The sequence below is a fragment of the Neolamprologus multifasciatus genome, chromosome 3 (assembly GCF_963576455.1).
Source record: "Neolamprologus multifasciatus chromosome 3, fNeoMul1.2, whole genome shotgun sequence".
NCBI classification, from domain to species: domain Eukaryota; kingdom Metazoa; phylum Chordata; class Actinopteri; order Cichliformes; family Cichlidae; genus Neolamprologus; species Neolamprologus multifasciatus.
Genome location: NC_140441.1, coordinates 24464693 through 24480982, shown reverse-complemented (window position 1 = coordinate 24480982; position 16290 = coordinate 24464693). Strand labels below are relative to the sequence as shown.

The following is a 16290-nucleotide window of genomic DNA, read 5'->3' as shown; positions in this document are numbered from 1 at the left end:
CTGTTTCCAATAAAAGGCGGCAAGCGGAAGCTGGTTCTTCGAAGTGGTCTGACCGAGGGCAGAAGGGCTGCTCTGAGATCCTTCCCTTGCGCAAGTAAAATCGCTGTTCGTCTTGCTTCCTTGTCGTTAATGGGAATAAGTCTCTAAACCAGCAGGGCCTGTGGAAGCGTAGACCCAACATATATAACTGTGACTGCTCACCGAAGAGCATATTTTTATGAAAATCTTCTTCATGAGGTAAAAATTCATCATGAGCCAAAAAGAAGTCCAGCTGTCATATCCTGTATTCATGAATCCCTCCCCAATCTGGTCAGCGATTTGCTGATGGTAAATATGTCTATTGCTGCACAAAATGAGAATTAGCAAACTTAAGCAAACAATTAACCATTAGCACTAAACACAACAGCTGAAACTGGGCTATGCTATACATTACCGAAGCAGCCTAGCCATGGAAACCCATGCCATGACGCTCCCAGTGCTCAGTTTTTGTGCTGATGTTAATCTCAGTTGGGGTTTGGAGCCCTGCAGTTAATAGCTTTCAGGCGCTATCAGCATCTGTACTCGGCAGCCCCACTCTGTAGGTATACATGTTCTCACACTTTGTGGCTCAGGTGCTGTGGTTCCTAAATGTTTCCACTTTGCAAAAACACCTCTTTGAGGTGATAGTGGAATCTCTACAAGTAAAGAAATTTCACAAACTAACCTGTTGGCATGACATCCTGTCACAGCACCATGCTCACTTCAGTGGCCTCTTTAGAGCGACCCAAGAACAATTTCTTTCACAAATGTTTATAAAGACAGACTGCATAGCTAGGCGTTTGATTTTATACACCTGTGGCAATGAGACTGAAAATGCCAGAATTTAAAGATTAAGAGGTGCGGCCCAATTAAAGTGAATGTAAAGTGAACGTAAAGACAAAGACAGAAAAACAGACAAAACATAAAGTTCATGGTATTTCGTGTATAAAACCAGTCACTGCCAGTTCTCCATTTCCAGCAAAATGCTTTGAAGTTTCAGTCTAATTTGGACTAGTTTCAGCTCTACAAAAGGGAAGGTTATTTGGTTTTGCACTTCCTTTATAAAGAGGAAATGCAAAACCAAACCTTCTATATCACAGCACGAGTCAGGACAGCCGTGAGTCCATCATAAAAATTGATTCAACAGGAGCTTTTCTGGGAAACATGGCAATTATCCTTTAATCCAGTCACCTTTAATCAGAATGATCACATTGCATAGAAAATATACATACATACATTAAGAATCGATTTAACTGATGTAACAGAGTGTGATGGAAATAGAAGAGGTGGATTTTCCCAGCCCTTGTTGGCAGGGCTGCTGAAGCACCTTTGAATGGGAAGGACACATTTAAAGAGGCACAGATCACTGTTGATGTTGAGACAGTTCAACATATAACGTGATACATATCACATGAAGCAAAGCATGAATAAAAACACCTTAAACGTAATTATTATTATGTCTCACTGCACTGACACAGTTTTGGTTCTATAATGACACCTAGTGGGTCGGTGTGGTAATATTGCAGTATATAAGGAAGGTTTTACACGGAGGGATTCCTGTATATTCAGGGTGTGCCCCGCCTCTACAGACCTATGGTAGCTGGGATAGGCTCCAGCTCCACTGCGTCCAGACAGGGATAAGCGCAAGAGGACGAATGGGTGGATGAATGGGTTTATGTGAAATATATTTGCAGATCAGATGAAGCATAAAATAGAAACCCTAATTTGTTGTCAGTATAATTACTGGTAAAATGTCTTTCTCAAAACCATATTAAGACATAAATATAATTTTGAGTTATACTCTGCCAATTGAAACACCTTGTAAAGTACCTGCAGAGTAGGTGAGACGAGAAAAGCCCCTGAGACTTTTTCTGGGTGTGGGAGTGTAAACATCAGGATGTGATACTTTAAAAGTGAAAGTGAAACAAAAACGGGCACTCACAGGGTGGCACAAACAAGTGTTTGACGCGCTGAAAGTTCTCTTGTTAGTGTAGAATTGCAGATAAAATGGATGAATATCCGTATCCACTGTTTTTTGAAGCCATTGACTTTACAGACAGAGAGAAGGAGAAAGTGAGGAGATACTTTCAGAAAAGGCGAGACTCCGGGGGTGGCGACTGCGGAAATCTTGAAAAACTCGGAGGAAGCGTTTATAAAATCTGTTTCAAGTTAAAAGAAGGTAGGACCGTCGGTCATTTGCAAAATATTGTTTTAGATTTGTGTTTAAATTCGGGCTGTTTCAGTGACTCTGTCTATGGCTGTTTTACAGATCAAGACAGAGTTTTGCAGAGGAAGTTTCACACCATCACTCTTCCTAGTGGAGAAGTGCAGCTGACCGTGAGCCGGACAAGTTCACCACAGACCTCTGACCAGCCATCGCCAAGTCAATCACTGGTACAGTTCACTGCCCTTTCAAACACGACTTTTGGTTACAGTAAAAACTGAGCGCCAGAATAATGTGACCAAACCAGTTTAAAAGGAGTGAGTTAGCCTGCAGGGGAAGTAACACAGCTGAGGACAATATTGACAAAAACAGATGATTATAAAATATTTGAAAGACACTGTAAGTACTGCAAAGAATACATTTTAAATAGTAAAACAGTCCTTTTGAAAAAATATATATGATCATTAAATTTGACGTCAGGGACAAATATAGAGAACTGTGTGTTTGCTCCACTTTTGCTGGGCCGTCTTTGTTATAGTTTTCATTTCATTGTGCCTCAGTGTTTTCAGTGGCTGACAGTTCTCAGGCTTCTTTCACTTCTGAGTCATGCTGTTAATACAGAGTGTAAATATACAGTGTAGTTCAGCATTGTTTAAATAAGAAAGCCTTCCTTGAAAAATACATCATGTGGACAGCACAGTATGTAGATACAAATACAAAAACTTTATACACTATTTTGCATTAAAGCCTTTGTAGACAAGGAAGAAACCAATGCCATGTATGATATTCCACCTCCATACCATCAAAGATACTGTTTTTTTAAAAAAACACATAGGTCATAAAAAGCCAGATGGTAACACTCCCACTGGACACTTTATTAGGTACACCTTGCGAGTAACAGGGAAGACTTCAGTGCCGCTTTAAATATTTGCTGTTAAATTTTTTATTATAATGTTGTGATGTTATTTGAGTTACTGTTTCCTTTCTATCAACTCGAAGCAGTCTGGCCATTCTCCTATGACCTCTGACATCAAGACGACATTTTCATGCAGAGAATTGGATATTTTCTCTTTTTCAGTCCATTCTCTGTAATCCCTAGAGATGATTGTGTGGGAAAATCCCAGTATAAATAAATTAAAGCAGCCCAAATTTATTTTTCATTCTGATGCTCAGTTCGAACTTCAGGAGATCCTCTTGACCATGTCTAAATGGTTAGTGGCATGTGATTGGCTGATTATCCTTATGTATTAATAAGCTTAAACAGGTGTACCTAATATAGTGGCCAGAGTGAACAAAATATTAAATTCTTTGTGGAATCCATGGAGACTGCACTCTGCTAGCACACAGATAAAAAACCTGAACATTGTGTTTTAAATTATTCACCAATAATTGCATTCTGCTTTTCTTTACATTATACACAAATACCCAGACTGTTTTAGAAACAGGCCTGTAGCATATTTCTGTTCTAACACAGTGTCATAGTCACACATAACAATGAAAAACAAAGACATATAAACAAAAATATTAATTTAATGTGCTTTTATCTACCTAGGACTGTATGAATCTGTATGAATTGGGGCAACGGACTGGACATAGCAGAGATGGCACATATTGGATGGAGTATTAATAGATTTAAAGTAAAAAGAATTTTTTTAAAAAACAGACGTGGTAAAGATTACATCAATTAGAGGTTTTGAATGAGGGTTGTGATTCATTTTTGATTTACTGCCCAGGCCTATGTGGTACACCCCCACTGTTTACAATAAGTAGCCTATCGTATATCATAAATTGACAGATTTTTTTTTCTTTCCCTCTTTCAGAGCTATAGAAACCCAAACATAAAAGGTCTTGAGAAGACTTTCAGGATAGATGTTTTCCTGCTGTTTTTCCTGAGAGACAACTGTAAGGCATACAAATTTTTTGAAAAACAACTGTCTTCAATCGGCTGCACAGTGGAGCTAAATTTCGATGAAGAGGAGGTTTTGGTTAGAGGGGAGGTTGACAAGGGGCCAGGAGGAGGATTTGGTGGTGCTGCAGAGAAATGGGAGTGCCAAGTGGATCAGGTCTTCATTCGGCTCACTGAGAGCTACAACTGCTATCATGTGCTTGAGCCAAAACAGGTGAAAATGGTACTGCAGGACTCGGCCTTTAAGACAGATGATATCAAAGTTTACACAGAGAGTGGGTATGCTGTGGTTGTGGGAGAGGTTGATGCTATGAAGGAGAAGATTGCAATTTTGGAAAAAAGCCTACCCACCAAAAAGGAAGTGCCAATTGTGGAGAAGAAGTTCAAGCTCATAGAAGAAGAGTTCAATCGAGAAATGCATGCTAATTGTCCAGAGGTTACAATCATCAGAGGTAGTGCCATGATCACTTTGGAGGGCCCTGACAAAGATGTGCAGTCAGGAGCTACAAAACTGGATGAACTGATTAAGAACATAAAGGAGAAGAGAGTTAAGTTCCCTACAGCTCTGCTTATCTTCATGAAGACCAGTGATGCCATCCCAAAATACCAAACTCGCTTCCAGCAGAGCCTCAGAAACCCTGTTTTCTTTGAGGTGGGTTCAGATCTGGTTCTGTCCAGTTTGTCTTCTGATGCTCTGAATGAGGCTGAGGCAGCAATAATGAGAGACCTTAAAGTGACCACTGTGCAGCTGCAGGGTGCAATAGATCTCAACAGGTTGAAAGAAATTCTGACAAAAGCCAAGAACGAGGCAAACAGTGGAGAGTTCAGAGTGGACATCAGCTACATGCCAGGCGCCAGGGGAACCTCAACAACCAAAGTCCGACTGGTGGGCTACAGTGAAAATGTGGCCAAGCTCAATGAAGTTCTTCATGACTTCCAGTTGAATCAAGTTTCAACTCAAGAAACCATCAATCTGCTTCATCCTGAAATGGTCGACTGTTTTGATAAAATCTTAGACTTGATTGGCGTGAAGCAGACCAAGGTGACCTTACAAGCCTCACATTTTCCAAATCCTTGTGTGTTTGTGTCTGGTCCTCGATATCATGTTCAGGAGGCCAAGGAGGCCCTAACATCAACTCTAGACAGTCTGATAGTAGACACTTTGACTCTAGATGGACCAGGGGCTCAGCAGTACTTCCAGAAAGAGGGTAAAGTGACTAAAGAGCTGATAGAGGGTTCCTGTCACGTCATTATCCGAGATAAGCAAACTGCAGCCACCCCAAATGTGCAAAGACCACGAAACACCAGCAGACTCAGTGATACACCTAGATCTCTCAGCTACAGCAGCAGCATGTACAGCACAGTTGGAAACTCTGCAATCAACAGAACAAACCTGAAGATCAAACTCAACAGTTTAGAAAATGAACAGGTTTGATTATTTTCATTGAATTCTATTTCCCATAATCCCAAAATAAAATATCAACATTCATGTTATTCAATATTATTTCTGCAGGTGGATGTTCTGGTGGTCCCCATGCTCAACAAGCAGCTGACTTCGACAAATATTGGCAACAGTTTGTTGGCTAAAGCTGGGAATATATTAAAGTTAACGTTTGATTCAGTCTTAGCCAGTTGTGCCCTCGCCCCTGGTGTTGTTCAGATGGTTGATGCACCTCCATCTCTGGGCTGCTCCAAGATTTTCTTCATTGAATGCTTGCCTTGGGACGGAGTAAGAGGAAAGAGTGTTCAGGTAAAATTAAGGACTTTTATTAACACTTCTGGTGATGGAAAAGAACTAATTCATGGTTAATTTACCTTAAAAAAAATGAAATGCACTTTATAGCTGTACATAGATGAAAGTATTAATTGGAATAATCAGATGATATCTACGTGTGTATGTGCAAAAAGTAGAAGCGAGACAAAAAATATATATAATAAAATATTTGTTAATTTAATTGAAAAGCGAAAGCATTAATGTACCAACCAGATAACTGCAAGAGAAGTCTTATACAACCAAACTGAACTTTTTGTGCAGCCTCACAGTTTACCATGTGTGCTCTATTAGTTGCAGTGTGCAATCTAACAGTTTGAAAACATAGTTGAAAATATGTAACTTTTGATTTGCAGGCTCTTCGTAATGGTCTGAAGTGGTGTCTGGAGCTTTGTGTACAGCTGAATTTGGGTTCAGTGGCCATTCCGATCATTGGGCCAGGTGTTATTTTACAATACCCGCTGAGAGAAGCCATTCAAGTGTTGACTGACATCATTCACCAGTTTGGATTATCTGCATCCTCTGGCTCTCTTACAAACATCCACATTGTGATTAAACCTGGTTACCCTGATTCTGAGGCGGTCAGTGTCAATCGATATGTCCTGATCTGATATGTAACATGCATATCAAACTTTATTTATAAAACACTTTAAAAAACAAGAACAGGGCTGTCCTGACCATGCATCAATTATTTATGTTGTTATTCTTGTGCTTTTATCTACAGTGCTACCACGATGTCTACAAACAGCTCAGCTTAAATATGAACCAGGGAGGCCAAGGTAAATTAGCACTACTCAGACATAGTGAGGAGATAAAAAGCATTCAGCCAGTGTCATATTTTACCATCTTCATCAGCATCTTCAGTCATCAGACTAAATATCAGACAAAATCAATGTGTGGTGTTTTTCGTCTCAGCAATCTTCAGGTCCCTCACCAGTGACCTAGATGACATCATCATAACAGTGAGAAGTGGAGTTAAACTACATGTGGTGTTTGGTGACATCACTAATGAGACTACAGATGCTGTGGTGAACACAACAGACTTCCAAAATTTTAACCTTGGTAGGTGAAACCGAGGATGCATATAAAAGCAGGAAGGCGGAGTGAGCAGGAGGCCCATGATGTAACTTTGAAGTTATTTTTAGCCGCAATGGTAGCATAGCTCTCTATGGATGACAAAGGAAAACAGCTCTTCATGAAAATCTGCACAGATATAGGGATGCCCATATGATTGTAATCTTTGAAGTTTTCATCTACCATTATTAGCAAGCCACTTAGATTAGCTAAAAACCTTACCATATAATTACGAAGAGCTTAACAGATAGTCATGGTTGAACATCATAAGTATTAGAAAGCCACTAATTTCTAATGCATATGGAGCTGCAACACTAGATAATTTGTTGTATTTTGGATCTCATACCTATCATGATTATAGTTCCACATAGTGAAATATAGTGTATATTACGCATAATATGCATATTAGTCTTAGTGGATGGCAATCCAAAACTCTGAGGCACAGGCGATGGAAAGCAATCACATTATCAAACTGTAACAAAGACAAGTGAGTCAATAACAGTCTGGCAGTGAACAGAGGTGATGTGGTGAACTGGTATACTGCCTGTGGTGTCAACCTGGCATGAGAAATGTTTGATCTCCAGCCAAGCAGGTTTGGCAGGGATTAACCTCTGAATTACCTTTGAGTACCATTTCCCATAAATGCATTTAGATTGATTAGGGGAAATAGGGTTGATGAGTCACTGTATGCAGCCAGGAAGCAAGACTAAGGAATCAAATGGGTAGAATGTCTGATACGTATTCAACTGTGACACAAAAGGGAACTTAAGATGAAACTGTGGCATGTAGTCTCTTATTATTGTTGCTATTTCCAAAGTTGATCCAAAGCTGCACTTACTAATTAAGTATATTTATTAAATATATCAGTATTTAACCAGTAGGCTGAATTTGTGACATTTGTGATTTTTATTATATGCTAAAAAATAGCATCTATTTGTTAATCAACTGTGCAACTTGCCCAGTTGAAAGGTCAGCATGTTACTTACAAAATGGATGGTAATAATGATTTAGAGGTCAGTAACCACCATCATCATAATCAGTCAGTCCTGGTTCTGATTAGCCGTTTAAGCACGCTAAAATTTGTACAAGATTAGCATGTAGCTTCACAAACTTGCCTTTACTGACAGATTGTAAGTTCTTTAATATATATTTTTCTGATTTTTTGTCATCTACAGATGGAGTATGCAAAGACATCTTAACTGTAGCTGGACCAGAGGTGGAAGCTAAACTGAAAGCAGGTGAGAAAAAGAGAAGCTGCTACTTACCTTCTCATCTTATTTATCTGACTCTCACTCATCCATCCTCTGTCACTTTCTGTGCAGCAAAAGTGAATCGAGGAGAAATTTATGTGACCCAGTCTGGAAACTTCCCCTGTAAAGCTATTTTTCATGTATGTGGAGAAAAGGATCAAGCTCTCATTGAACAACTTGTGTGTGATATCATTGACTATTGTGAATGGTATAAATACAGTTCAGTGGCAATTCCTGCCATCTGTGCTGGTAAGGATTTTTTTTGGCATTTCTATTCATTCAGTTTGTTGTGAAACACAAACACACACACACCTGAATGCAAGTGATGTTTTTTCAGGAGCTGGAGGGTTGAATCCTGCGATTGTAGCAGGAGCCATTCTTCGAGGGATCAAGTCATCTGCATCATCTATGAACACCCTCACCAACATCCGTCTCGTCCTGATTAAGATCAATGTCTTCTTGGCTTTTAAAGAGAAAGCGATGCAGATGTATTCCTCAGCTGTCATCAACAGAGGTGACAGAAATATTCACAAACTGACATCTTATGTGCAATTGAATTTTAAAACGAATTTGAAAATAAAACTGATTACAAATTTATTTCACTGAAATTTTTTACTGATTTGTTCCAGTACTTCCAGTACTTCCAGTACTTCCAGTTCAAGTACAGCAACAACAGCCTCCTCCTTCTGTGAGTGCATACCTCAGCAGTCTCCAAATAAGCTCTACAAGTCAGCAGTCTGTCTTCACGTTCCTGGGTCTTTCCAAAAAGGACGTTGACGATGCCATGGAAAAGTTGAATCATCAATATCACACACAGTGCTCCAGTAAAACCTTCTCAAAGGAGGCACTGGAACCCCTCGACCAGGATGACATGATGGAGCTGAAGGAGCTGGTGGAGTCTGAGGGTTTATTCATGCAAACCGATCAGTCTGGCTCTCTAACAGTGAGCGGGTTGAAAGACGGGGTCACCCGAGTGATGCAGAAAATGAATCAGTGTCAGTTAATGGGTCTTGCTAATGAGGTGAGAGTCAGGGAGGAGGAGGATTTGTACCTCCGAGTTGTTTGGTGCATCCTGGCACATAACGGAAACTGGGAAAGACTTCCCAGAACAGCCAATCACCAACTGGAAAACAACGAATTAACAGACGGAATAACAGACGCACAGGGACTCGTATGGGAGGTTAATTTACAGACAATGATGGCCACACAGCAACTGAACAGACAGACGATGAAGCTAAAGCGACTTGAGAATCTGACAGGTGAGAAGAAAGAAACTAAAAAACCTACTTGTAGTAAAGAAGGTTGCAAAAGTCATTGTGAAACATGAAAGCAACCATAAACTGTTCACTTTTAAACAAAAAGTATGAAAATCTTAGATCAGCTGATAGGGTTGGATCATGTTGATTTAACAGGAGTGTTATTTTATTGTCAGACGGGCTCCATTGCAAGTTTTGGTTGTATTCACACATGATACCATTAAAATCTTTTTTCTTTTTACGTGCTTCATTAAAGATTTGCAGTAAATAGCAAAATAAAACTCAACATAGGCTCTAGGTGTCTTCTCATGTTGTATATGCTATATATGCTTGTCTCTTTCAGACTTTACTTACCCTTTGTACTGGGACAGCATGGCTGCTAATGAGAGCATGAAGGTCGTTACACTGGAGCCTTCCTCTGCAGAGTACCGGGCAGTCAAGGAGGCCTTCAAACGAACTGTTGCCAAAACTGTGATGAAGGTGGGTGGCTGTCCTTTGTGTAAGGGAACATTTCAGTTTCTATTTATATTACCTGTCTTATAATATGCATGCTGCTTTGTCGCTACTTTATTCTTCTTTAGTCAATAGAACAGTTTATTTATTTTGATTCACTAAATATAACAGTTGTTTATTCAATTCTTTGGCTTTTTTTGTTTTGTTTTTTTGACTATTAGCAAAAAACAAAATCCTGCAATGGCAATGTCATCGAAAACATGATTTTGCTTATGCGTCCACATATTGTTATGGTTGTTTTTGCTATTGTGGCTTAACACTAAATAATCATAATCAGTAACAACATATTAAAAGGGGGTTTGTCAAGGTCTGGCTGTGTGGCAAGCAGAGGTTGGACCCAAATGCAGGACTCCAGAGACGAAACATGAACTTATACAGCTTTATTGCTGAGAACTACAAACTGAAAGTACAAAACAAAACTCCTGGCGTGGTAACCAAGCAGCGTGGTAACATGAAGTAAACTGCACATGGGGGGTACATGGCAGTAGGACATGAAGACTGACAACATGACGAGGAACGGAGACAAACTGTGGAACAGACTTAGTGTTTGAGTTCCTCACTAAGTCTGTTCCACAGCTTCACTTCCACATTCAGTGATATGAAAACTTCTTTTATCAGTAATATAATACATTTATATAGAAAAGGGAAGAATAAAATAATATTAAAATTTTATTCCAAATCAGTCAATGTCACAATTTACAAATAAATTAATTTCCCTTTTAAAAGATGATTCATTTAATTAAATTGTGTTTATTTATTTCAGCATTCATTTGGGATTTTAGGAGGATTTTACTTTCAATCCACCATTGAAACTATGCCATCACTATGATGACATACTTTGAACTACCCCTCAGATGTAATTAATATCCTGGATTATCTTGTTAGGCAGCTCCTTGATCCTTTGTCCTTCTTCTCTCATGTTAGATTGAGCGTTTGCAGAACGTTCACCTGCGGCGCACCTATGAAGCACAGAAGAAGCACATTTCTGATAAGAACGCACGGGAGGGAGGAGCAGGGGAGAAACTTCTGTACCACGGGACGACCCAGGAAAATTGCGACTCCATAGTGAAAACTGGATTCAACAGGAGCTTTGCTGGACAAAATGGTGAATATCTTTTTATAGAGTCCACATTTACTGAACCAAAGCTTTGTGTTAGAAATGGTTCTTTATTTCTTATATTTTTTATATTCCTTAATGGAAAGATTAGTGTTCTTTATGGTTTTAGAGTTTTAAAGCTTGTTCTTGTTATAAAGCAGCTCTTCTCTGGATGATTATGCCTCCACCTGCTTTGGTAGATATCTAGAAATCTGAGAAAATAGAATAATGCTTGACTTCTAAGCATAGAGACTACATCCCTGGGTCGTCTGAAATCACCAGCCCGTGAGTTAACAGCCAAATGCGTTAAACGATTTTGCAGCCACAAGACCTGGGCACCTTAGAGTCATTCAATCAACAATGAACGTCTCTGTTCTAGAGAGTCAAATGCTCAAAATTATACAAAGTCAAATGCTGTGGTGGGACCTGAAGAGCAGCGGTCCCCAACCTTTTTTGCACCATGGACCAGTTTATGTCCAACAGTATTTTCACGGACCGGCCTTTAAGGTGTTGCAGATAAATACAACAAAATAAAACCAGTACCGGTACCAAAAAAAAAAAGATTTATTCATAACACACGGGACAAGACCCGGGGACACCGAGTTAACAATAAAAACGCTGAAAAATGATAAAAACTGATATGGTTTGTTTGTTTGTTTGTTGGTAAGCATTTGTGGCTTTGGCAACACTTAAAACCCCAGGTGACTGTGAAGGCTTTTGGGAATTTTTTTCAGGTCTAGTAGAGTAACGGCACTTGATTTCTTAAAGACATGTTTTTATGTTCCTGTATGCACTAATAAAACATGCTGCAGTCCACTGCATGGTTAAAATCTTGAACACCTGGTGAGAGATATGAAAGAAACAGTACTTGTAACAAAGGCAGGGTTAGTGAACTAGTAACTAGTTCTGTGTCACTACGGTGTAAATACAATCATCTATTGTTAATTTCCTTTTCTCTTTTCACACTCAGCAACTGCATACGGTCACGGGACCTACTTTGCTGTAAATGCCAACTACTCGGCTCAACCCACCTACTCCAAGCCAGCTGCTGATGGTTCTCAGTTAATGTTTGTCGCCCGAGTCCTCACAGGTGTTTACACTCAGGGCCGAAGTGATATGAAGGTGCCTCCACTTCAAAACCCCCAGCAGCCTCACGACCGCTATGACAGTGTGGTAGACAGAATAGATAACCCCAGCATGTATGTTGTGTTTCATGACAACCAAGCATACCCTGACTACCTCATCACATTCAAGTGAGAGTAAAGGAAAAGAGTTTTCCACTGTTTATAAATGAAAGTGTCTGAAAAATCAATTATGAATAATATAAAAATTACATATGGAATTGTCACTGTCACCGACCTAGCTGAACAGTAGCTTCTTCTAATGAAATTAAAAGTTACATATATGTACATAAACACTGGAAACATATTACACAATTATGCAGGTTTTAATCTTTTATTTGGTTGATCTTCTTACATCTTCACCTTGCCAAGTGTAAAGTACTTTGAATACATCTAATTAATCTGAGAACATGTCACAATACCCTAATAAAGATTTACTGACTGACAATGGTCCGTTCTTGAGAAATTAGAGGTGGGTAATCAACAGCAGACTTCCTGTTTAAACCCCCAAGCTGAGGATTTTGGCAGTTATCTTAGTTTATATTTTATTTATTTATTTATTTTAATAAAACCAAGACAGTGTTGGACCTGACTGAGAATCTCAGGGACACGAGGTCTAATTTACACCTTCATTATTGTCTATCTTACTCTAAATGGGAAATGAACACGTTGAACTAGGCCAGGGGACAGCAACCTTTAAGACCCAAAGAGCCATTTGGGCCCGGTTACCACGCAAAAGAAAACACTGGGAGCCGCAAATACTTTTTGACATCTAAAATGAAGATAACACTGTATATACTGCTTTTTTAATTACATTTTATTTATGTAATTAACACATTTTGAACTCTTAAAGAAATATAACAAAAGGAAAGACACCCTGCTGAACTAAAATGATCCATGTAGCAAAGAAAAACTGTTGTGAGCCGCCAGCCTTATATCGCCTTTGGGTTTTTGAAGCATTGACCTGACTTTTAAAAAATAATTGAAAAAAAAGAATTATTGCTGCTAAAAAAAATGAAAAATAGATATTTGCAAAATTCTGCCTAAATATGTATTTTACCTGGTTAATGTGTGTGGTGGGGCGTGGACTGCAGCACCGCTGCAGGGGAGGCGACGCACCTGAGTGGCACCCGCAATCACGCCTCGCGGCCTTAAAGTCTGTGCTCTCTCTGCTGTTGTGTTGTCGGGCTGTGAGCTGAAAAGCTACAGCCGGCTGTATGCGTACAGCAACTGTGTGTGAAAAGTGGTCAATAAAGAGATACTGAAAAGCATGTTCATGCAAACATCGTCGGGTCTGCCGTGATATGTTTACAATGGGACTTCTGGTCCTGAACCTCTGCGCACAGCGTCTGCAAATTGGGGCTGTACGAAGTCACTTTCATGTTTACGCAGGACTGTAAGCTGTCATCTGTGAGGCGTGAGTGGTGTTTGTTTTTAATATAGTTCATGGTGGAGCTGCTCACATAATGTGGATCCAAAGATCCATAATTGGCCTACCTGGGGTTGAAAGTCTCGATAAATGCATGGCGTTTCGGCGGGTATGACGCTTATTTTGAGCGATGAAAAAATGATAGAATATAATTTTATTTTTATATTTCTAGAACTACAAGTTAAAAAAAACTAACATAAATAAAATACACTTCAGCTAAATACTTCTAATTTATTTTCCCAAACCACGCGGAGCCGCACGATAAGGACTAAAGAGCCGCATGCGGCTCCGGAGCCGCAGGTTGCCGACCCCTGAACTAGGCATAAAAACCCTCAGGTCAGTCACAAGACAACTTGTAAATAAGTCCTGAAGAGCCTCAGTCTGGTTTTCTCTGACCTGTCCATAGTTCCAGTCAGTCTCAGCAATGTCATCATAGAAACCATAATAGATGATCCCCATCTCGGTCATCACACACTCCTCCCTCTCCATCTCATCATCCAGGAACACAGCATCCTCTGAGGGACGACAACATGTCAGGTGACTGAGTGGGACAAAAGCCAAACTGTGATGTTACAGTTCAGACTTTAAAAGACACATGCACAAAAATTAAAACAACACAACAGAGGATACCCAAATATCCTGATGAGATTTTTTTTTTTTGTTATTGTTATAATTACAGGCTAAAAGTTTCACATATGGGACATTTCAATTTATGATGTGATGCACACCTTTAAGTCTCTACTTAAGAAGACACAGCATCGCAGCTTTACTTTAATTCAACATAAAGTAGCCTTGAAGGTGCTTATTGTAAAGCCCTTGGTCTATAAATATCTAAAAATCTTCCAAACTTAACTGAGATTATTAACAGATTGCAATAATGAGGTAGAACCAGAAACACGTTGAATTTTTTATGTAATACCACTTTGTACCGCTAGATGGTGCAGCAAATCAGTGAAAGCTTCATTTAAGAACACATTCTTACATTTTTATTTGTCACAGTGGCCTGGAAGAAATTTAAAGCCTGACAAGGAGACAAACAGATCAGTCTGGTTAAAAAGAAATATTAATATTTAAAGAGAAACATTTTAAAATTTTGACATACAAATGCCGAAAATTCCAGGTAACAAAATACAAGTGGATCTGATCTGGATCTGAATCAATTTTCTGAGATTGCAATAAATCCACATAGTAAAATTCTGTCCCCTGGTAGTAAAGTTTGTAGTTAAATACTTTAAAGGGTAATTACATAAAGTACCTTTATGCCCTGAGCTTTCTACTTTAAATACAGGAAGAAAGTGCTGGGAGAGAAAACTGAAAATTTATCTTTATTTCACAGCGAGCTGCTACTCTGTAGAGATCTTTGAACATCTACAGCACCTCCATGGATTGAGAATACAAACTCTACACAGCTACAGGAGTTTCTTTTTTTAGTTCAAACTTGTAACATACACCTGTTAGTTGGGGTCGGATCAGCTCCACAGCATAAACAAACCGCTGTAGAGTTTTGGAACTGTAATGAGACCATCTGCCAGAGCCTGACCATGACAATCAGAGTAAGACCACATAGGGATTGTTTTGGTCCACACCAAGTACAATTACTGTTCACACCTGGACAATCGAACCATACCAAGGAGGAAAACTAACCCATGTTTGATTTAAATAGATTAAACGGCGCAGGTGTGAAAACACCCCAAGTCACAATTGGAGCAATACAACCATGCAAGCAGAGGAAGGTAGAAGTTTAACATTATGATTGAGCAGTGATTTCACAGCACTACCTCTGGTGCAAAAGGGTACTTGAGTATGTTGTATCCTGTGTAAATCTGGCTTTGGGGGTGGTTATAAAATGATTAATATTTGTATCAGTTCTGTTCAGGTTTATTGTATATCTTCACTGTTGTATTTTAAGAGATATTGTAATTTGTTTTTCTTTTCAAATTACTGTCACACTGTTAAAATATTGTCTATAAACTGATATATTTTTCTTAGCTGTGGGGAGGCAGATGGCTGCCCCTCCCTGAGCCTGGTTCTGCTAAAAGGTTTCATCCTGTTAAAGGGAGTTTTTCCTTCCCACTCTCAGTCAACGCTGTCACTGTTTGCTGATCTAACCTACTATCAACTGAGCAGCCATAAAAATAATCACTCTGAAGGAAAAACTGGATAAGTAATTAGTTGCTCAACTACACAACATTAAACAGCACATAAAACCATCTTCAAACACCTCTGTGCTTAAATTCCTGAACTTGAATTTAAGGAAAACTGGCTGCTCATAACAGCACAAGTTTTACTTTGTGTAACTGCTTCTGCCACAGTGCAGTCTGGGTCCTTAGTCAGCAGAGTGAGATGGAAATAGAAGAGGTGGATTTTCCCAGCCCTTGTAGGCGGGGCTGCTGAAGCACCTTTGAATGGGAAGGACATATTTAAAGAGGCACAGATCACTGTTGATGTTGAGACAGTGCAACATATATACGTGGTCTCTTCTGGTCTTTCTGACAATTTACACCTAAAATATGAGCATTACAACAATGCTATTCAAACCATAGTTTGAAAAACCATGTCATTATTTGTTAATGCATAATAAACTAAGCTTACTTCAACTGGACTTTAAAGATTGGGTTGTTAAATATTTGCAATTTCCTCAGAAGTGAATAATATGTGATTTTCAGAAAAATCAAAGTGTTTTTAAAATGTC

At 39.2% G+C, this 16290-nt stretch overlaps 1 protein-coding gene and 1 long non-coding RNA gene across 3 annotated transcripts in view; one reads left to right on the top strand and one right to left on the bottom strand.

Moving 5' to 3' along the window:
* The window catches only part of LOC146522196 (uncharacterized), a 360305-nt gene that overhangs the window by 237692 nt on the left and 106323 nt on the right, over positions 1 to 16290 (bottom strand). The gene's annotated exons all lie outside the window — the stretch shown is intronic.
* On the top strand, positions 1528 to 16276 carry LOC146522202 (protein mono-ADP-ribosyltransferase PARP14-like). Of its 2 annotated transcripts, none has more exons than XM_085155462.1 (14): positions 1528 to 2197; positions 2288 to 2412; positions 4003 to 5517; positions 5602 to 5838; positions 6216 to 6440; positions 6584 to 6638; positions 6775 to 6921; positions 8109 to 8171; positions 8256 to 8432; positions 8521 to 8697; positions 8822 to 9442; positions 9783 to 9919; positions 10877 to 11057; positions 12019 to 16276. In XM_085155462.1, exons 1-14 carry the CDS (start codon positions 2026 to 2028, stop codon positions 12303 to 12305), a joined length of 4119 nt encoding a protein of 1372 aa, XP_085011588.1. In that variant the 5' UTR covers positions 1528 to 2025; the 3' UTR covers positions 12306 to 16276. The 2 variants fall into 2 exon arrangements, with proteins under 2 accessions (XP_085011588.1, XP_085011587.1); XM_085155461.1 differs by having other exon boundaries at positions 8813 to 9442; positions 12019 to 16275.